Consider the following 23,517-nt stretch of genomic DNA (forward strand, 5'->3'; position numbering starts at 1 on the left):
AAGCTGGAATCTGAGGGTGTAAAAATATTGAGAAAATCACCTTTTCAACCAAAGTTGTCCAAATGAAGTCCTTAGCAATGCATATTGCTAATAAAAATATATTTTTTGATATATTAATGGTGCAAAATTTGCTAAATATTTTCACAGAATATGATCTTTACTTAACATCCTGGTGATTTTTTGGCATAAAAAAAAAATCTAAAATTTTGACCCATGCAATGCATTTTTGGTTATTACTACAAATATACCACAGTGACCTAAGACTGAAGTTTTGTGATCCAGGGTCTCATTTAATTGTATACAGCAATTTTGCCTTTTTATATGAAAAGAAAATAAATATCAGTAGACATGTTTGTCCTGTTATTTTTGAATTTTTTAATTTCTGTTGATTCTAGCACATCATCAGACCACAGTATCAATACAAATGTGTCGTAAAATACTCATTGGTTAGGGAAATGAAAACCTGAAAACAGCAATAGTTTGTTGGATTATTATTAATTAATTAATTAATTTAATTTTAGAGTTTAATACAGGTATGTTCTATTTATAATATTTTAAGCAGAAATGTGTTTTAGAAACATATATTTTATCATTAATGGTAAAAGGAATATATATAAAAAAATGCTTAGAAAAAAAGTAAGTATAAACAGTGCTGGTTTGTATTTAACCCAGTATTTTTTTTGAGTGTACAAGCCTATATAAGAAGTATTTGTGCTGTCGGGACACTATATTCTTCCATCATTCCTCTGTGCATTGCATATTTGTAAATGAAGAAAAGATAATCAGCTTCTGCTATATGTTGTGGAAGGAGTCATAGCAAATCATCCTTTAGCTTGAGCATCATTTGCTATGTGTTGACTAAACCCAATGTTTAGGCTGGTAGCTTCTATGGTCTATTTGCCTATAAATTGACTGCGCACCAAGTTATAGTAGTTTCCATATATGTGGACACATTGACAGATGAATGAAGAAAAGAAAACGAGTGACAGCTGTTGCAGTGTCTATATGATTTATTTCATTATGTAAAATCTGTTAACTGACAAAGAGTTATTGAAGAGGAAATAACAGAAAATGTGGAACTGACTAATTCAGAGCACTTTTTCAGTAAAAACCATTATACTTGTTTGGTTTCTTGAATAGAGCACAGTTAAGGTTACTCCGTGTTCCAGTGCTTTTTAAAGTGTACACAGTGTCACACCAGAGATTAGGCTGATATTTTTTCATCCTGACAGCGGTGACCTTAAACTTCTCGTATGGAGGAATCAGCACCTCTTTCTCATAGGGATACTTTGAGTATTTTGCCACATCAGCTCCTTCACAAGTGTAGATTTCAAAACACGATTTAGATCCAAAACCTCGTGCAACATTATAATCAGTTGAGGATGAAGCAAATGAGCCGAAACGAATCTCTTTGTTCAGAACATACTTATCAAATTCAACATTTGTACCTCGAAAAGTATACCTGCATCCATTCTGTGTTTTCTTCAGAATCTGTAACGCATCTGTTAACAGAAAGTTAAGGGAATACCATTTGTATGTCTTTGATTCGTACTGTTTTCTCCCGTAACGATTGACAGGATTGAATTGCTTATATATATTATTATCACTGTACACATAAATGGCGATTAAATGGTTCCTTGTCAGGTAACCTATTGGGAACTTGATAACATTTTCACCCACTTTCCAACCAATTTTAAATTGCGGTGAGCTATTGATTTCTTTCACTAGATATTTTGTCTTCACCAGGTTTGCCATTTTCGATGTACAGCCCATAAATTGGTCATCAACTGAATTCAGTGCCATATCCAGTTTCACTTCTGAAACAGCAGCTGCTCTGTGATCCTGCAGCAACAGGATTCATAATGATCAATCATCAGTATTCATGTCTGTAATATTCATACTAGAACACAAGCTTACCTGTCCTAGAGCAGCTAAAATGAGAAGAAGAGCTTCAATGATCAGCAGCATCTTGATTCAGTCGAATCTCTCAGATTCTCTAGTAGATCTAGTGAAGATCAGATGCTGGAAGACATCCAGAGACACAAAAGTATTACACAAATAATAAATCTATTACTTCAGTGGGAATATGTTGCACAATCATTTTCTTAATTAATTCCTTGCACAAGACAATTTGTGCAACTGGTATTTTCTGCAAATTAGCAGAAATTATAGGTTACTAAAGGTTATATTATGAACCTTTATAATATTAACTTACTTGAGAATATCGTTGTCTCTTTTTGTCAATTTTCCGAAGCTTAACGATGAGAGGAGATCAGAAATTCAGTCGCTCACAGCAATGATGGCAATGACTCTTCAAACGATGAAGAAGGTGGATCTTTATATCACTGATAATATGTGTGTGTGTGTGTGTGTGTGTTTTAAGAAGTAATAGCTTTATCTGGTTTGTGTGGTTTCAAACTGGACAGGTGAACATTTCAACATGATTTCTTGAGAATTCATAGTAATTGTATGCAATGGTGAATTTGCATGAAAATGTGCAATCCAGAGAAATGAACCGGATGTCCCATCTTTAACCACAACCCTAACTCTGAGCTCAAATGAAATTAACAAAGGAAAGTTTTTGTATTAAACAGCTTGAATGATTGCATACAAGAACGATCATGAAACATCTGAGATGAAAATGGGTTTTCAAGCATCAACAAATAAAAGAGTACAACAGCTTTACATTTTCCCCCCCTGTTCATTATAATATATATATATATATATATATATATATATATATACAGTGGGGCTCGAAAGTTTGGGCCCCCTTTGCAGAATCTGTGAAAATGCGAGTAATTTTCAAAAAATAAGAGAGATCATACTAAATGCATGTTATTTTTTATTTAGTACTGTCCTGAGTAAGATATTGTACATAAAAGATATTAACATTTAGTCCACAAGACAAAAAAAAAAAAAAAAATGCTGAAATTATTAAAATAACCCCACTCAAAAGTTTGGGAACCCTTGGTTCTTAGTACTGTGTTCTGTTACCTGATGATCCTCGACTGTCTTTCTGTTTTGTGATGGTTGTGCATGAGTCCCTTGTTTGTTCTGAACAGTTAAACTGAGAACTGTTCTTCAGAAAAATCTTTAAGGTCCTGCAGATTCTTCAGTTTTCCAGCATCTTTGCATATTTGAACCCTTTCCAGCAGTGACTTTATGATTTTGAGATGCATCTTTTCAGACTGAGGACATTTGAGGGACTCAAACACAACTATTTAAAAAGATTCAAACATTCACTGATGCTCCAGAAGGAAACAAGATGCATTAAGAGCTGGGGGGTGAAAACTTTTGAACACGATGAAGATGGCCAAATTTGTCTTATTTTGTTGAAATATAATTTTTTTCCATTTAGTTCTGCCCTTCTTAAGCAACAGAAGATACGCGTATGTTTCCCGGTACACAAATTAAGTACAATTTACCTTGATCTTCAAATTCAAAAAGTTTTCACCCCCCAGCTCTTAATGCATCTTGTTTCCTTCTGGAGCATCAGTGAATGTTTGAATCTTTTTAAATAGTTGTGTTTGAGTCCCTCAAATGTCCTCAGTCTGAAAAGATGCATCTCAAAATCATAAAGTCACTGCTGGAAAGGGTTCAAATATGCAAAGATGCTGGAAAACTGAAGAATCTGCAGGACCTTAAAGATTTTTCTGAAGAACAGTTCTCAGTTTAACTGTTCAGAATAAACAAGGGACTCATGCACAACCATCACTAAACAGAAAGACAGTCGAGGATCATCAGGTAACAGAACACAGTACTAAGAACCAAGGGTTCCCAAACTTTTGAGTGGGGTTATTTTAATAATTTCAGCATTTTTTTTGTCTTGTGGACTAAATGTTAATATCTTGTATGTACAATATCTTACTCAGGACAGTACTAAATAAAATATAACATGCATTTACTATGATCTCTTATTTTTTGAAAATTACTCATATTTTCACAGATTCTGCAAGGGGTGCCCAAACTTTCGAGCCTCACTGTAGCAGAATTCACCCTGTACATTTAGGCTGAATTCTTCATGCTCTCATGTACATACAGATCGAAAAGGTTTGGAAAACATCTTGTTTTAAAACCAAGACTTGCTGTCAAGAGCAGAAGAGATAAGAACGGTCTCTGCTGTGTCACTGTGTTCGTGTGGGAAAGAAGTGATCAGTACTGTGCAAGTCATCGAAACCTATGAAATGTATGTTGTAATTTTCGGGTGAAATATACTTCTTTTTTTTTTTCTTTGATCAGCTCTCATCTGTTTACAAAAGATAAGAATGTTGAAATCAAAATAATTGCTTTAGTTGCCGTGACTGTTGATCAAGCCTACTGCCAAAGTTTCCTCTTATTTCTGTTCTGGGCTGAGAAAGCCTTTCTCGTTTCTCCCATCATTTGACGCTTATAATGTAGATGTTACATATTGCACTTTAGAAGCATAAATATTTGAGAATGGGTTTAAGGCATTTATTAATTTACGTGAATGTTAATTTGCAATTATACACACAAAAAAAAAATTTTGGGAGTGTTTTATAAGAATATATTATTTCAGTCATTCAGTCATTCTACATTCTACTGTACTAATTTAACATTTAATTCAGTTTTACTTGCCATTTCTTTGTAACTAACTGAGAAGTTTACTAGCAAGTTCTGAGGTGGAATTATTTCTATGCCAGTTTTTTTTTCAGCGTTGGCCTACTATCCTTAACTGTTCATTCATCTTCATTCGGAATAATTAATTTCAAATTGAAATATTAAAATGTATTACTATGTCTATTAATTAAAATTATTAACATTAACCAAGATTAAGAAATGTTGAAAAAAAAGTTATCTTTATTTCATTTTAACTCTTGCATTAAGTAATGTTAAAATGTAGAACATTGTTGCATTAAAGCAACTGTTACGATAGCTTATAAAGTTATACGTACTAATTTTTAAAGTTTGGAGTCTGTTTATTGACTCTAGGTTCAGTTGTCAACAACAGAGATGAATGTAAAATCAGGTTATCATAAAAAATAAAATAAAAACGCCCACAACACCAAGGGTACATTTTTCGAAATTGAGATGTAAACATCATCTGAAAGCTTTCCATTGATACATGGTTTATTAGGATTGGACAATATTTTGCTGAGATATAACTATTTGAAGATCCGGAGGGTGCAAAACATTTAAATACTGAGAAAATCACCATTAAAGTTGTCCAAAATAAGTTCTTAGCAATGCATATTACTAATCATAAATTAAGTTGTGTTATATTTACAGTAGGAAATGTACTAAATATCTTTACTTAATGTCTTAATGATTTCAGGCAAATAAGAAAAATCTATTATTTTGACCCATACAAAGTATTTTGGCTATTGCTACAAATATACCCCAGCAACTTAAGACTGCTTTTGTGCTCAAGGGTCACATATGTATTTTATACTGCATATGAATCTTAAATTAATCTAGTAGTTATCACACTACTGCTAACAGTTACATAAAACTAAAAAGCAATTCCTAAACTTGTTCAGTGATGTGATGCAAAACGATGTTAGTATAAATGAAGATAAGAATTAGAGACACATATTTATTCACTTTAAGGACACTGAATTGAGTCACTTAAAATAGCTTTATTTCATCATGTGAAAATGATACAAACAACTTGTTTTCTGACAAAGAATTACACAAATTATGAGGAAAAAATGATAGCAATTTGTGTGGAACTGATAATTAAATCATGTAAATTCAGAGCACTTTTATTATTTTTTTTTTTCAATGCAACACATATGTTTTTAGCCTTTCTTGAATAGAGCACAGTTCATGTAACTTGTTCTTCCAGTGCTTTTCAAAGTGAAGACGGTGTTACACCAGAGATCTTTATAATACTGTTTCGTCTTGACAGCAGTGACTCTAAACTTCTCATACGGAGGAATCAACACCTCTTTTATGTAAGGATACTGAGAATATTTTGTCAGCTCTGCACTTTCACAAGTTATGATTTCAAAGCAAGATTTAGTTCCAAAACCTTGCGTTACTTTACGATCGAGAGAGGAGGATGTAAATGAGCCGAAACGAATCTCTTTGTTCAGAACATACTTATCAAAGTTAGCTGTAGTACCACGATAAGTCTTATAGCATTTATTTTGTTGTTTCTTCAGAATCTGTATCGCATCTGTTAACAGGAAGTGGAGTGAATACCATGAGAATGTACCGTCTTTGTACTGTTTTCTACCGTAACGAGTGTCATCATTAAACTGACGATATATATATTTACCAGTGTACATATGAAGAGCGACTAAATGATTCCTTGTTAACTGATCTTTTGGAAACTTGACAAAATTCTCACTGTTTTGCCAATAATATTTGAATTTAGCTGAGTTTTTAATTTCCTTCTCTAGATATTTTGTCTTCACCAGGTATGCCATCTTCCCCTTACAGCCCAAATACTGGTCATCAACAGAATTCGGTGCCATATCGAGTGGAAATATCGGTTCTGAAACAGCAGCTGCTCTGTGATCCTGCAGCAACAGGAATCATAATGATTAATAATCAGTATTCATGTCTGTAATATTCATACTAGAACACAAGCTTACCTGTCCTAGAGCAGCTAAAATGAGAAGAAGAGCTTCAATGATCAGCAGCATCTTGATTCAGTCGAATCTCTCAGATGCTGAAAACCAGAAACAAAAAAGACTTTTACAAATTCTGAATAAAATGTTTAAATTTGTATATGACATATAGCAGAACTGTTTGAAATAATGACTTAAGTCTTTGATGTTCACTAATGGAATTGTGATATTACCTGAGAATATTGTTGTCTCTTTTTTTCAGATTCTGTTTTCTTTTTTTGTTATTTTTCAGGATCGCATGGACAACGATGAGAGGAGAAGATCAGAAAAGTCAGTTGCTCACAACCAGACGACAATGACTCTTCAAACCGTAAGATGAGGGAAATGTGGCTTTTTATAACGCTGAATATGTGTGTGTTTCTGTGTGCGTATATCTGATTTCGTAATAATTGCAAGTAATGGTGAATTTGCATGCATTTGTTCATGAAAATAATAACCTAAGCCTGACTTAAAAAAAAAGAAATACAGGGTTTTTGTTTATCAGCATGTATCATTGCATAAACATTATATACATATGTATCAACTTGTTTTATAGATTCTTAAAAATATGCATTATAAGATGCATTAAATTGATCAAAAGATTTTTGAACATAAAGACATTTAAATTGCACAGAAGATTTGTATTTCCGAAACCATGTCGTTCTTTTGACCTTTCTAGTGATCAAAGAATCCAGGAAGAATCCACAAAATATAAAGCAGCACAGCTATTTATAACCTTGATAATAATAATTAAATGTTTCTCGAGCAGCATGTTAGAATGATTTCTGATCATGTGACACTGAAGACTGGAGGAATGATGCTGAAAATACTGCTTTTTATCATGAGAATAAATTTAATTTTAAAATATACTCCAATAGAATATAGTTACTTTAAATTGTAATAATATTTAATTAAATGACTGCTTTTATTGTATTGTGGATCAAACAAATGCAGACTCTGTGAGCAGAAGAGGTCGAAAAGGTGCAGAAAGGTCATTTGGTTAGTATTTATGTGAACACTCAATCAGATTCTTAAGCAATCACAGAAAGAATGATTGTGAAACGTGCAAAGGTGCAGCTCTGAAAGAAGTGACATTACATTTTTTCCCCAAATAATTAAAATGTATGTTGTAATCTTCTAGCAGGACACGTCTGTTCTCAGCAGATAGCAATGTCAAAATTAAGGTCATTTGCTGTAGTTCCTAAAACTCAACTTTTGGTCAAGTCACACAGAATTTAACTGTACTGTGTCAGTAAGAAATATCAGTTTACATTTCCAAATATTCCTTTTGCCATTAATTGTAATAATGCAGTGAGATTTTTGTTTGCACAAGGAGTTTGAAAACTGCCAGTGCTCCACACAAAGATCTGTGAAAAATAATGTCATAAATAGATTTTATTCATCAATTCATTGCTATTAACTAAATCAAACCAACATTTGGTGTGACCACGTTTTGCATTTAATGCAGCTTTTGCTCTATAGGTGCACTTGCGCATAGTTTCTCAGGTAGCTTTGCAGTTAGGTTTCTTCAGGTGTCTTGGAGACATTGACACAGTTCTTCTGGATTTAGACTGGACGTAGGATAAGGTACGGTGAGAAGTGGCGAATGCAGAAGCGCAACGGAGAGAGCAAATATATATATATATATATATATATATATATATGTATGTATGTCCTAATTGAACTATGGCCTAATCCAGGTTTAGTCTGAGCCCTGTCTGTGAAACCAGACATTAATCATTTATGATTGAATTCATCTGAAAGTTATATGCCTTGTATGGCTTGAGGGTGATAAAATCATGTGCTAATTTGTATTTTTGGGTGAACTATCGCTTTAAAGATACAAAAAAATTTCGATCCCTATTTTGATAGAAAGTTAACTAAATACAACTAGATTAAATATATATATATATATATATATATATATATATATATATATATATATATATATATATATATATATATATATACATATATATATATATATATATACATATATATATATATATATATATATATATATATATATATATATATATATATATACACACACACACGCACACATATATATTGGTCTAACAATAATCAAATGTAAAATAACATTCCATAGTCTTCACTTTATACATTAAGTATAGATTAATACTGATGAAAGCTAAAAGTTATTCAGAGGCATTTTGTGTTTTGTTGTGATTTGCGTCATTGAGACGGACAGCACAAGTGTTTTAAAATTGTGCAACATATCACGTTGTAGTGCAGTTGATAGCCTGCTTGATAAAGTGCCTGACTCCAAAACTGCACTGATCGCCGGTTCGTGTTCAGCTCTTTGCAGGATGAATTAAACGGTGAATCAACGTAGGGAACCATAGTTGAATCCACACTGGATTATGTTTAGATTTTGCTAATTGGATCAACGTTGATATTGTGACATTGTTTCAACATTGTACATTCATAAAGGTTAAAAATCTAATGACTGGAAGCAATGGCTTTACAGTCAACTTGAATAAACCTCCACATGCTTAATTTTGTAAAACAAGTTTTATTTTGGAAACATACTGTATAAAACAGATTAAAATAACCTTGAACTTTAGCTTGCAGTGTTTGTGCATGGATTTGTTGTTAAAAACAATGGCATTACAATTAACTTTAATAAACTACCACATTCTCAAAATTGTACAACAGCAGTTTTATTTTGGAAACATTCTGTTTAAAACAGATGGAAATAACCCCAAAATTTTGCTTATAAAAAACGGTAGAATAACAAATCGAAATACAATATTTAAATATTTTTGTGCTTTTTTGTGCTATATTGTGCTCCACTTGCAAGAGAAACCCTTTTATTTTGGTGAAAAACTATAATTTCTGTGAAAAAATGTTTTACTAATGTGTCTCATTACAAAAGATTTGTACAATTGTGCTGTGAAATTGTTGAAAAGTTTGAGAAGAGAACTTGCAACAGAAACTGTGTAGGTGGTAAAGGGGTATAGGAGCATGTGTCCAGTCTTGACTTTTGTCGACAGCCAGAGGTGGCACTGAATTTGACAAGAGACAGTCGCCTTGAAATTCTTTACACAAGAAAAACCCTGCCTTGAATGAAATGCATTTAATATTTATGTAGAAATCTTTCTTAAAATTTGATTAAATGTTAGCAAACAGCCTCGTGTATATGTGGTTGTGCTCCGGGTGTAAAAGTCTCTCAGCTCTAGGTCTTTTCTGATGCAGTCCCCTCCTCTCTATCACACTTTCTGTCCTGTCCTGTCCTGTATAAATAAATAAAAAACACCAAAAATAAATCCTCATAAATTATCAACTTTTATATTGTGAAATACATTTAACTGAAAACTGAATTCAAAACAAATCACACAATATTTTCACTTTACAGTTCAATAACAGTGGGGTTGAAAACTAAGAAAACACTTAATTAATGTATTCAGATGAAAGTTTACAATATTAACGAATTATTGACAAGCAGTGTTTTCAGACCCCCCCAGTTAGGGGAGAGCAGGGGCGAAAGTACGATTTTTCAGAAAAACTTCATTTTAAAAGATAACGTTGTAGACAGAGATATTTTTCTGCTGTGGTCAGTAACTCAGAAGTGTGGTCTAACAATACCAGGTGGTATTTTGTAGAAATGTAGAAAGACTTCAGTATAATTTCACTTTGAACATAAGTTGAACACCATCGGTTGGGACGAAAGTAACACACAGGTGGGTCAAAAGTAACACAACAATATAAGATAGATTTTTTCTGTTAGTCTTATTTTTCTTAAGTTTACCTGATTGTGACCTTGTTAATAAGTAACTGCAAACATATTTTGGCCTTTATCTTTGCAAAAAAAATATTAAAATAGATTTTCATGTTTTCATTTTAAATTTAAGTTTAAGTTTCATCAGATGTCTTAAAACCTGACTGTATTTTTTATTGTACATTTCAATGTATTTTTAATTTAAAAAAATCTACAGAATGCACAATATAAAAATGTAATCACATTATCATAATAAAAAAACTCTAAACATAATGTAACAGTAGGCCTGTTTATGTTTCCATCCAGTTGTTTTTATGCATGAATTGAAACATCTGGAAACACTGCAAATTCACAGGTGGAGGTGTAAAGGCTAAGATATGGCTAAAACCTAAATATAAATGTGACGTAGTAGCTGCCCAGAGAGAGATGTTCCTCTATAAACGCCCTCTCAAATACTTCTGGATAAAACCAGACCTCTTTCTGTCCCTCACTAAGACATAGTATTTTGGTATAATATGACATAAACATTTGTAAGAAATTTTGTTCCAGTGCAAGCTATAATTCACAATATAGCTTGCACTGGAACAAAATAAATACTTTTTGTGACTGTAGCGGGACAAAAATAACAACTGTTACTTTCGTCCAGACAGAAACTCCTGACATTTAAACTCGATTTAATTTTATATATATAAAAATTTTTGAAAATGCAAACTTTAGGATGTGTTAAAGCACTAAATAACCTGTAGATTGATCATTACTGTGACACATGAAACAAGAAAAACAACACGACTAATAAAAAAAAAAATTACCGTTTCAACAATTTACTTTTTGTACTCGAAAACAGTTTTATGGACCTAACTTCCGGAAACGATGAGGAAATCACATGATATTTCTCAGCTCCGTCAAGGATTGCATGCTGAATATGCTGTCATAGCTGGGAATGCAAATGCAGAAAGAGGCTCGGAGAAAATCGGGTTGTTACTTTCGTCCCACGTTACTTTCGACCCCGCTCTCCCCTACACTGTTTTAATCAGAACCCTAGATATACAGTGTATTTACTAAAACAAGTCCAATCAAATTAAGAACATTTTTATTAAACCAAGTAAACCTATCACAACCTATCACAAAAGGTCAATGGATCTCTAGCAGAAGTGACAGTGCAATGTAGCAGATGAATCACAAATCGAGGAGCTGTTGGAGGCACAGGTACGTACACCAAAAAAATATATATCTTTAAATATCCTAACCAAAACAGTAAACTAGAAGGTAAACAAAAGGTAAACAGTAAACAAAAATGTAACTGAAACAGTAACATGGTTGTTGATCATGTTCAGTATATATGGGCATTGCAAATGAAGGATCCTGTTTGTGGATTTCAGCTCGGCCTTTAACACTATCATCTCAAACCTCCTCCTGCCTGTAGATAACTGATGATGTGTCATCCAGTTAGTTATAACATACTTAAGTTCATATATGGTATTTACCTGTGTTGAGGTGCCCCCTGGGAAAGAGGGCGGGGTGTTCGGGGTCATATAAACTATTATAACATATAATGAGAGCTAAGCTAAGCAATAAAAAAATAAAAATGCACAGGTTAGGCCGAGGTGTAAAGCAAACAGCTAAAACCCCAATACATTCATGGGGGGAATGGAATCAGCCATTCTGAATGAAAAGTTTGATTTGAACGATTCAATAAATACTTTATTTTTTATACGGTTTTATTGTCATCATTATTTATCCATGAAAGGCCTAAACCAGGCGACAAGGAAGTCGACCGGAAGTTGAAGTTGGCCAGGTGCCGCCATCTTGTAGCAGAACTTCACTTGCGTTAGCATTCCCATTGACTCCCATTCTGTCACGTGAGTCAACACAGAAAACAGGGAGAGATCCAATAGCAGGTAAGCAGTTTAATATAGGGCAAATCCAGAGTGGTAAACAGTCCAAGCAGGGTCAAAACCAGAATATCCAACACCAAACATTAACAGGACACGAACACAGGGCAAGGCAAAGCAAGACAAGGGCAAGAGTTGACGGACATGTAAAACGCATTGACATTAAACAAGGACTCCGTAACAAGGACAGAAATAACCCAGGTATTTAAAGACAAGTGCAAATGATGTAAGTGAAAACAGCTGAAAACAATGAACAGTGACGATAAGGGGAAGTGAGACCTCTAGTGGACACCCAGTGATACACAGACCAGACACACTGTGACATAACCCCACCTCTAAGGAGCAGCTACCAGATGCTCCTCAGACACACCAAACAGAACCAAAAGGACCAGGAGGGAGGAGGACTGGAGGAGGTTCAGGGGGAGGGATGGGGGGCCAGACAAACTAAGGGGAACAGACAGGAACATAACAGAACTCAAATACACAAAACAGAAGTCCATAAAGGGCATGTTGAGGCGCCCACCAGGGCGGAGCAGAGGACCACCACGGCCTTGTGATCAAAGCCAGAGCCCTCCAGGGCGGAGTGGAAGATCACCACGGCCTTGTGGTCAAGGCCAGAGCCCTCCAGGGGGGAGCGGAAGACCACCACGGCCTTATGGTCAAAGTCAGAGCCCTCCAGAGCGGAGCGGAAGACCACCACGGCCTTGTGGTCAAAGTCAGAGCCCTCCAGGGCGGAGCGGAAGACCACCACGGCCTTGTGGTCAAAGCCAGAGCCCTCCAGGGCGGAGCGGAAGACCACCACGTCCGCGTGGTAACTGCCAGGGTTCCCCAGGGCGGAGCAGACGACCACCACGTCCTCGTGGTCAATGTCAAAGTCCCCCAGGGCGGAGCGGATGACTACCACATCCTTGTGGTTGAGACAGGAGTCCCCCAGAATGGAGCCGCAGACCACCCAGTGATTTGACTTGGCTCTGGAAGGTAATCGGTGACTGGCCCTGGCTCTGGAAGGTCCACAAACACCTGACTTGACTTCGGAGGGTCCGCCGGAACCTGACTCGACTCCGGAGGGTCCGCCGGAATCCGACTCGACTCCACTCCTTAGAGTCCGCCGGAACCCGACTCGACTCCTGAGAGTCCGCCGGAACCCGACTCGACTCCTGAGAGTCCGCCGGAACCCGACTCGACTCCTGAGAGTCCGCCGGAACCCGACTCGACTCCTGAGAGTCCACCGGTACCTGACTCGACTCCTGAGAGTCCACGGGAACCTGACTCGACTCCTGAGAGTCCACGGGAACCTGACTCGACTCCTGAGAGTCCACGGGAACCTGACTCGACTCCTGAGAGTCCACCGGTACCTGACTCGACTCCTGAGAGTCCACCGGAACCTGACTCGACTCCTGAGAGTCCACGAGGACATGACTCGACTCCTGAGAGTCCATCGGTACCTGACTCGACTCCGGAGAGTCTACGGGAACATGACTCGACTCCGGAGAGTCCACCGGAACCTGACTCGACTCCGGAGAGTCCACCGGAACCTGACTCGACTCCGGAGAGTCCACCGGAACCTGACCCGACTCCGGAGAGTCCACCGGAACCTGACCCGACTCCGGAGAGTCCACCGGAATCTGACTATACTCTGGACTGTCTGTAAAGACCCGAGGTGCCTTGGCTTCGGGGCACTGTCTCTGGAACGGTCTCGGGCACCGCCTCGGTCAAGGCATCGGGAGCGACATCGGACACTGCATCGGGAATGGCCTCAGGCACCGCCTCGGTAACAGCTTCGGGAGCGGTCTCGGGCACCGCATCGAGAACAACCTCGGGCACCGCCTCGGCCTCCGGAACCGCCTCGGGCACTGCCTCGGCCTCCGGAACTGCCTCGGCCTCCGGAACCGCCTCGGCATCGAGCACCATCTCGACCTCCAGAACAGCATTGAGCACCACCTCGACCTCCGGAACAGCATCGGCCACCGCCTCGACCTCTGGAACAGCATTGGGCACCGCCTCCGCATCGAGCACCACTTCTGCCTTTGGAACAGCATCGGTCAACGTCTCGGCCTCCAGAACAGCATCGGTCACCGTCTCGGCCTCCAGAAACGCATCGGGCACCGCATCGGGCACCACCTCAAGCTTGGGAACCCCCTCGGCATCGAGCACCACTTCTGCCTTTGGAACAGCATTGGTCACCGTCTCGGCCTCCAGAACAGCATCGGTCACCGTCTCGGCCTCCAGAACAGCATCGGTCACCGTCTCGGCCTCCAGAACAGCATCGGGCACCGCATCGGGCACCACCTCGAGCTTTGGAACAGCATTGGGTACCGCCTTGGCATCGGGCACCACCTCGGTCTCTGGAACAGCCTCGGGCACCACCTCGGCATCGGACACCACCTCGGTCACCGGAACAGCATCGGGCACCACCTCGGGCACCGCCTCGGGGACGGCAGCGGTCCGCTCGGGAACGTCCTCCTGGACGGCAGCGGCCCGCTCGGGAACGCTCTCCAGGCCTTGAGGAACAGTAGTCTCCTCGTCCTCCGTCCTCTATGACGGCGAATCGGTGGCACCTGGACTGGCGACTCAGGCGTTGAGTCGGCCATCTTGTGCTGTGGCGCTGGGCTGGCGGCCATCTTGTGCTGTGGCGCTGGGCTGGCGGCCATCTTGTGCTGTGGCGCTGGGCTGGCGGCCATCTTGTGCTGTGGCGCTGGGCTGGCGGCCATCTTGTGCTGTGGTGCTGGGCTGGTGGTCCCTTTGTGCTGTGGCGCTGGGTTGGCGGACATCTTGTGCTGTGGTGCTGGGTTGGTGGCCATTTTGTGCTGAGGTGCTGACTCAGCAGCCATCTTGTGCTGAGGCGCTGGGTTGACGGCAATCTTGTGCTGAGGCGCTGGCTCAGCAGCCATGACGTGAACCGTCTTGGGAACCTCTAAGATCATCGATAGCATCTCGAAGTAGTCGAGAAGGGTGTCAGCGGCCATCTTGGGCGTTGGTGCTGAGCTGGCAGCCCTCTTGCCCTGTGGGGTGAGGCTGGCTTCCATCTGGCCTCGTGGTGCGGGGTTGGTGGTTATGCATCGGGCACCACCATCTTATGCTGTGCTTCCTCTCGCCCACCTCCTCCTCGACGACCTCCACTGGTCCCGCGAAACACGACCAGGCGGGTTCCTTCAAAGCGACCGCCTCTCTCCCGCTCGATGGCTGGGGAAGAAGCGTTAAACGGCATACCGCTGGATCTCGTAGTGGACGGAGTCCTTCTGTCACGTGAGGCAACACAGAAAACAGGGAGAGATCCAATAGCAGGTAAGCAGTTTAATATAGGGCAAATCCAGAGGGGTAAACAGTCCAAGCAGGGTCAAAACCAGAATATCCAACACCAAACATTAACAGGACATGAACACAGGGCAAGGCAAAGCAAGACAAGGGCAAGAGTTGACGGACATGTAAAACGCATTGACATTAAACAAGGACTCCGTAACAAGGACAGAAACAACCTAGGTATTTAAAGACAAGTGCAAATGATGTAAGTGAAAACAGCTGAAAACAATGAACAGTGACGATAAGGGGAAGTGAGACCTCTAGTGGACACCCAGTGATACACAGACCAGACACACTGTGACACATTCATTTTGGCGTCACTTTGACAGCAAATAACTTTACATCTGAGGCATTTAAAGACTCCGTTTGTCCATTATTTATTTCTAAAGATACACAACAATGTATAAAGGGCTCCATTACCTTCTATGTTACATTATGGCCCCGTAGAAACAGTTTTTGTAGAAATAGGCTAACAATTGCGTCATAACCACGTGACTCTCTGTTGAATTACCTTACAGACAGGAGGAGAAGCTCGCAGGCAATTAACTTAATATGGCGTACTGCCGTTACATTTTAAAATACTATACAAAATAATTAATCAGAATACTTACTCCTGCTCACTCACGCCAAAGAACTCCCCACTCAAGCTCGCCGTCTCTGTAAGATTAACGATAGCAGTTTTCAGCAGAGCTTCTAGAAGATTTACATCTGTCAGACAGGTTGCTGACGTCATCAAGCTTAGTTTGAGTCTGCGCGTCAGAAACGGAAGTGCTAAAAAAAGCTAAAAATGGGCTTCACTTGTCTCAATTGAGTTCCAATGGGGTCGCTGTGTCCATTTCTTTTACTGTCTATGGCCTAAACCAGACAAGGTGCCAGCACTAGCCTGCTACCAGCACAAAATCACATTTAGCTAAATATTTATCAAAATTAATCAGTTTCATTTAATAAGGCAAAATTTTCAATAAAACGTTTTTGAAAAATTATGATTATGTAATTTGTAATCATTATGTAAAATTAGCTACAGGACCAAGAAAAAGACTCTATCCCCCCAAAACAATTCAATAAACAGTGCCCCGAACAATAAAATTCGACCACTGTATAAATAAATTTGAATATATAATATTGATATACATATAAATATAAATTAAATTACAGTAAAGATTAAAAGCTTAATAATATATTTTTTAAGTAACGTTTCCTGGGGTCCACGGTTTATAAAAACGTAGTACTGGGGTTTTAGTTGTTTGCTTTACACCTCGACCTAACCTGTGCCTTTTTTTTTTTATTGCTTAGCTTAGCTCTCACTATATATTATAATAGTTTATATCATATATCTTTTTAAACATTATATATTTATTAGCCTACTTATTTATGAAATTGTATGAAAATTCAGATGTTTAGATTATAGTTCAGGTTTATTTTTTTATTATTATTTTTTTTTTTTACAAAATATTGATTTTTAAAAATATGTCACTATAGCCTAGTGACTGCAGAAAATAAGTTAACCATGAATTCACAAATTTGCAATAGGCAATTATTTCATTTTATTGAAATGTACACATTTTTTAATATTTAAATATTATATCTAAATATTATTTTGGATGTAATATAGAAGTCACTTTAATTATAATATTCGGTCCCTAAATGAAGAGAGAGTCAGTGGTCTGCTGCGTGAGGAAAGTGTGTCTCCGGCTGCGGACAGTAGGTGTTTCTCAATGTCAAGGAAGGATCCTCGGAAGCCAGTATTTCGAGGATGCCATGTTATCGACATCCGTCGAAGGACTATTCCAATGTCGAGGATCCTCGGAATTTCAACCAAGGACTGAGTCCTTCGTTCGAAGAATATCCCATACACAGGAAAGGATGCATATGTGTATCCTTCGCACTCTTCGCGTTCTCAAATCACCCACAATCCTATGCACGCAGCTTTGCTATCTAACGTTAATTAAAAAATTTAGAAATGTCAAAGGTTAATCTAGTCGGAGCATTAACAGTTTTTATTTACATTACCAAACATTTGTTATAACTGTAGTAAATATAAGTAAAGTTTGACGTTTAAATGCCAGTACAAATTACTACCGTATTGATATTGTAAATTATACAAATACAAATGGTTATTGAACCAGACCTGTCATTTAACAATTGGTTGCGTCATCGGCATTTCTTTTATAAATAACTAGTTGTCCAAAGTAATTTAATGATACCATTTTCACTGACATAATGATGCAATTACGTGCACTTGCTAGCCTGTTCCATTTACATGTTCTCCGTATGCTAAAGAGGAGTCTCACCTAGCCTCTGAAGGAAGTGACTTGGAAGGATCAGTACTACGAAGGAAGTATCCTTGACATTGAGAAACGCCTAATGAGTCACCGGCTGCGTGAGGAAAGTTAATCATTCGCTGCGTGATGAAAGTGAGTCGTTCGCTGAGGAAAGTGAATTGTTCGCTGCATGAGGAAAGCGAGTCGTTCGCTGAGGAAAGTGAGTTGTTTGCATAGACAGTAAAAGAAATGGACACAGCGACCCCATTGGAACTCAATTGAGACAAGTGAAGCCCATTTTTAGCTATTTTTAGCACTTCCGTTTCTGACACGCAGACTCAAACTAAGCTTGATGACGCCAACAACCTGTCTGACAGATGTAAATCTTCTAGAAGCTGTGCGTGCAAACTGCGATCGTTAATCTTGCAGAGACAGCGAGCTTGAGCGGGGAGTTCTTTGTCGTGAGTGAGCAGGAGTAAGTATTCTGATTAATTCTTTTGTATAGCATTTTCAAATGTAACGCCAGTACGCCATATTAAGTTAAAAGCCTGCAAGCTTCTCCTCCTGTCTGTACAGTAATTTCTCTACTGTGCGACAGAGAGTCGAGTGGTTATGACGCAATCGTTAGCCTATTTTTACAAAAACTGTTTATACGGGGCCATAATGTAACATAGAAGGTAATGGAGCCCTTTATACATTGTTGTGTATCTTTAGAAATAAATAATGGACAAACGGAGTCTTTAAACGCCTCAGATGTAAAGTTATTCGCTGTAAAAGTGACGAAAAGATGAATGGGTGGTCAATGGGATGCTAACGCAAGTGAAGTTCTGCTACAAGATGGCGGCACATGGCCGACTTCAACTTCCGGTTGCGAGATTGAGTTTGAAGATGACACCACACTCATCGGCTTCATTCAGGATGGTGACGAGTCTGCTAACAGACAGGAGGTTAACGAGCTGGGTGTCTGGTTCAGTCTTAACAACCTGGAGCTCAACATGCTCAAAACTGTGGAGATGATCGTGGACCCCACTGCTCTCCCCCAATCACCATCATGAACAGCACTGTAATGACAGTGGAGTCATTCACGTTCCTGGGCACCACCATCTGCCAGAACCTAAAGTTGGACATTCACATTTCACATTGTAAAAAAAGGCCGAAGAGAGGTTGTACTTCCTTCGCCAGCTGAGGAAGTCCAACCTGCCACCCTGCCATCAGGGGAAGTCGTGACCTAATGGTTAGAGAGTCAGACTGGTAATCCAAAGTAGTTTTGATGTCGAGTCTTGGGCCGGCAGTGATTGTAGGTGGGGGGAGTGAATGTACAGCGCTTTCTCCAACTTCAATACCACGACTGAGGTGCCCTTGAGCAAGGCACCAAACCACCAACTGCTCCCCGGGTGCCACAGCATAAAGTGGCTGCCCACTGCTCCGGGTGTGTGTTCCCGGTGTGTGTGTGTGTTCACTGCTGTCTGTGTGCACTTTGGATGGGTTAAATGCAGAGCACGAATTCCGAGTATGGGTCACCATACTTGGCTGTATGTCAGGTCACTTTTTAAATTTTTTCACAGGAGCTGCTGAAAAAGTTCTACTCCACCATTATTAAATCCGTCCTCTGCACTCTGCTTAGGTACCAAATTTCACTCAGAGTATGTAGCTAAAATCTGCACAATTAGGGACTTCAGTTATGCGCAAACAATGAAAAACCTCAAGCGTGACACAAATAAGACTTTTTTAACTACATAAACATTTAAACTAGTCTAACACACACACACACACACAGTGCATACATTGGGCATAGGAAAAAGGGTTAAAACTTAAGCAGTAAAGAGATGAGAAATAAATACATAAAGCTGTAATACAATTTGATATTCAGCAGATCTACAGCCTGAAGGAAACATCAGTTAGTTCAAACACACCTTTGTAAAAGCTGCATATGATAGTTAATGCACATTTTTCAGGTGATAGTTAACCTTTGGTTTGATGAGGAGGCGTTAGATATTATTTGTTAAATGTAACAAATAGTTGTGTGTCTGATTTGTTGAAATGCTACAAGAGTGAGCAAAAGGGCTAGTAAAATCTCTCTGAACCCCTCACATCCAACATATTTTCTCTTTGAACTGTTACCATCTGGTTGACGCTTCAGTGCTCTGAGCACCAGAATGACCAGACACAGCAATCCATCTCATGAAAACCTGAAAAAAATTGTGAAACACACACTATATATAAACTTATATACTTATTTATCTAACACACAAACTTGTTTGTTAAACAGCAAATAATCTTCCTGTATACCAGAATCTGTATGGAGCGGGATTTGAACCAGCGGTCGTGGTGGTAAAGTAATCAAACACTCCATAACAAAAAGCCTAAGGACGTTGCCTCCAACTTCTATAGATGCACAGCTTTTACACACTTACTGACTTCCGTTAGCATGAACAATTTCTTATATTGGAAATTAAATTACTCAAAGCTAATTGAATATTATAAACTAGCACTTATTTATATACTGTACATAAAAGGTATTTGTGTAATAAATTATTTATAAACAAGGGGTTGGTTTGCTAAATGCTCTCCATGTAATTTACAATTACATTTAAGTTTGATAAAGAGGTGGAATCGGTGGAAGAAGTGTTCAATGTTTGTACAAATGAAAATGCACAAAAAGTTAGTTAAAGGGTATATAAAGTACACAGTTTCGCCTAATCTCATGTTAATCTTGAGTACCTACAGAGCAGTACTGCATTCTTCATGTATCCAAAAAGTCTTTAGTTTTATCATATTTATAAAAGAAAAATACAGCTTTCCGATTTTTTTCCCTGAAAAAGCAGAGCTCCTTGAGGCGTGCAGTGGGCGGAGCTATAATACTGACGTTCCGTGTTGTTTCCATTAACATATATTCACTTATGTGCTGATTTCCAACAAAAGACAGAAATCTGATGCAATTGTACTTACATGAATTGGGTCTTTTATCGCAGGGACGGCTCCATGTTTTAATAGCAAACGATGTGCAAATCCAGTGTCGACTTGGGGCTTGTTTATAAATACAAAGGCACTTGATACACTCCATTGCTGCCCCGAAAAAAAAAAAAAAAAAACTTCATCCACTGTTCATGTAACGCTGGGTTCTTTGGGAAGCTAAACATGGCAAACTTTCCCTCACATACAAAAACACACTTATTTGGAGACATTCTCGAACAAATCCTATGCAGCGCTGCCAAGTGCCAACAATTTCCAGTTTCCATTTCCAAGAGAAATGCTCATATAAGGAGTTCCACTCTCCTCTATGTCATTAAATCGACGATCGAAAAAAAAAAAAAAACAGGCAAAATTGTACCAACCCGAAAGGAAGGAATTCTCAGTCATTCTTCTAAATTATTTTTTAAAACTTTGGCCATTTTTAGAATGATAATCCATCTCTTTAACACTGTGAACAACTCTGAATACACAAAACACCACTGTAACCCCCCCTTTAATATTTCCCATCAGTTCACAGGCAATACTTCCAAAATCTGTCGTAAATTAGTCTGGTCCAGTTCTTCTAATCATTTATTGGGTGAGGAGCTGTTTGCTGAAACCACGCTCACCTAGCGCAATGGCGGTGACAGCATACAGCAATCCACCTGTCACTCAAGTTGAAATGCCCTTAATTTTGCAGAACTTTAAGCCTTAAAGGGGGGGGGGGGGGTGAAATGCTCGTTTTCACTCAATATCTTAATATCTCGTTAATCTTGAGTACCTATAGAGTAGTACTGCATCCTTCATAACTCCAAAAAGTCTTTAGTTTTATTATATTTATAAGAGAAAGATAGTCTGTACAGATAGTCTGTTTTTTCCCGGAAAAACACGAACGGCTGGAGGCGTGACATGTGGGCGGAGCTAAAGAATCACGAGCGCGAGAAGGCTTTTTCATTGAGAGCATCTCAAGCCATGCGCTACAGTGAAACATTAGAATCTGAATGGGGCGTGGGCGTGGTTGCATTGGAAGATAATGAAGGGAGACGTGAAAAACGGACATTGCGTTGTTTTCATATGGATTACTTTATCAGAGAATATTTGTTTTCGGCAGGACTTGTTTAGTTTAAAAATAGACATGTCAGGATTTCTATAGATATATCTCATGTCTCTTCATTGAGTATTCACTGAGTTAGTTAATTTTAATGATGTGTTTGTAAATGAAGATCAGCGCAGACAAAGGTTGCAGGCAGCACACCTTGTTTGTTATCTTTATTTTATAAGTGCACAAAGTTTTGTTACGTCTGTATACAAAAAGTAGACCCTTTACAGATTTGATTGATGTATCGTTTTTATCTCTACGATCTACAAAAGTGTAATTTAAGTTCTTTTCGGGGTTATCAGGAGAAAATGACTCATACGCGTTAATCGACTCCAGATGGTTAATGTAAAAACATTCAGCGTCTGCAGCACCAAGGTGCCCTTTACAAGACATTAATGTAAAAACATTCAGCGTTCTGCAGGATCAGTGTAGCCTGTACAGGAAATTAATGTAAAAACATTCAGCTTCTGCAGCACCAGTGTGCCCTGTACAGGACATTAATGTAAAAACATTCAGCGTCTGCAGCACCAGTGTGCCCTGTACAGGACATTAATGTAAAAACATTCAGTGTCTGCCGCACCAGTGTGCCCTGTACAGGACATTAATGTAAAAACATTCATAAAAACATTCATAGCATCATTGCTATATGCAAAAAAAAAAAAAAAATCTTAACATACATCTAATGTATATTTATTGTTTTTACTGTATTTATAATATTCTACTCAAGTTAGGGTGACCAGATTTCTCAGAGTGGAATACGGGACAGACACAGAACCCACAGACCCACAACACCTACTGCACACATACAAGTATTTACACTTAATACTATTGTTAGCTATGTAAAAAAATAATTGTAGACTTACATAAAATTGCAGATCAGTGGGAACAAGATGGTGCAACAGCATCATTCACTGTTGCTGTTTTGTATTTTTCACTGGAACCAATTTTTTGTCTTTCAAGAGTTTATCATAAAATGCGGAGCAGTCCAGTCCGAAATTAATTCGTACGAAAAGCATTGCCTTCATTGTTGTTACACTCTGTCGAGTGTCTGTCTGTCTGATTTTTTTAATCCGTCCATGATGCATTCAGGGGAAGTCGTGGCCTAATGGTTAGAGGGTTGGACTCCCAATCGAAGGGTTGTGAGTTCTAGTCTCGGGCCGGATGGAATTGTGGGTGGGGGGAGTGCATGAACAGCTCTCTCTCCACCTTCAATACCACGACTTAGGTGCCCTTGAGCAAGGCATCGAACCCCCAACTGCTCCCCGGGCGCCGCAGCATAAATGGCTGCCCACTGCTCCGGGTGTGTGTTCACAGTGTGTGTGTGTGTGTGTGTGTTCACTGCTCTGTGTGTGTGCATTTCGGATGGGTTAAATGCAGAGCACAAATTCTGAGTATGGGTCACCATACTTGGCTGAATGTCACTTCACTTCACTTCACTTCACTTCATTAACGAGAACACACGCTCCACAGGTGCAGATGTACCAGGCAGGCATAAAACAAACTCCACAGCCAAAGATAAGACTCCAAAGTTGAGTGACTTGCTCCCATCTCACTAAACACGTCTGTCCATCTATCAGACACAGCCACCTTGTTTTTGTTCCACTCAGTGATGTGACAAGTGACAATGTTTTTAGCACAGGCCCACTCATCAAAGAGCATGGTTTCGTCAATCGATGTGAGAGCAGGTATTCTTGAT

The 23,517-nt window shown here is 38.9% G+C and overlaps 2 protein-coding genes and 1 long non-coding RNA gene across 4 annotated transcripts; all 3 read right to left on the reverse strand.

The window, feature by feature from the left end:
* Positions 1–992: 992 nt before the first annotated feature.
* Positions 993–6,896, reverse strand: LOC113048936 (NAD(P)(+)--arginine ADP-ribosyltransferase 2-like). Of its 2 annotated transcripts, none has more exons than XM_026210924.1 (3): positions 6,770–6,896; positions 1,918–2,022; positions 993–1,842 (listed from the first exon to the last, which is right to left on the reverse strand). In XM_026210924.1, the coding sequence occupies exons 2-3, from the start codon at positions 1,966–1,968 to the stop codon at positions 1,102–1,104; spliced, it is 792 nt and encodes a 263-aa protein (XP_026066709.1). In that variant the 5' UTR covers positions 1,969–2,022; positions 6,770–6,896; the 3' UTR covers positions 993–1,101. The 2 variants fall into 2 exon arrangements, with proteins under 2 accessions (XP_026066709.1, XP_026066700.1); XM_026210915.1 differs by lacking the exon at positions 6,770–6,896 and adding an exon at positions 2,216–2,605.
* On the reverse strand, positions 5,558–6,906 carry LOC113048950 (NAD(P)(+)--arginine ADP-ribosyltransferase 2-like). The gene is made up of 3 exons (XM_026210935.1): positions 6,770–6,906; positions 6,561–6,637; positions 5,558–6,485 (listed from the first exon to the last, which is right to left on the reverse strand). The coding sequence occupies exons 2-3, from the start codon at positions 6,609–6,611 to the stop codon at positions 5,760–5,762; spliced, it is 777 nt and encodes a 258-aa protein (XP_026066720.1). The 5' UTR covers positions 6,612–6,637; positions 6,770–6,906; the 3' UTR covers positions 5,558–5,759.
* Positions 6,907–9,420: 2,514 nt separating this feature from the next.
* LOC113041757 (uncharacterized) lies at positions 9,421–22,859 on the reverse strand. Its single transcript, XR_003275466.1, has 3 exons — positions 22,685–22,859; positions 20,720–20,836; positions 9,421–9,832 (listed from the first exon to the last, which is right to left on the reverse strand). It is a non-coding gene; the product is annotated as an uncharacterized LOC113041757 (long non-coding RNA).
* Positions 22,860–23,517: the final 658 nt, after the last annotated feature.

This window comes from Carassius auratus, chromosome 3 (genome assembly GCF_003368295.1).
Source record: "Carassius auratus strain Wakin chromosome 3, ASM336829v1, whole genome shotgun sequence".
In the NCBI taxonomy this organism is placed as follows: domain Eukaryota; kingdom Metazoa; phylum Chordata; class Actinopteri; order Cypriniformes; family Cyprinidae; genus Carassius; species Carassius auratus.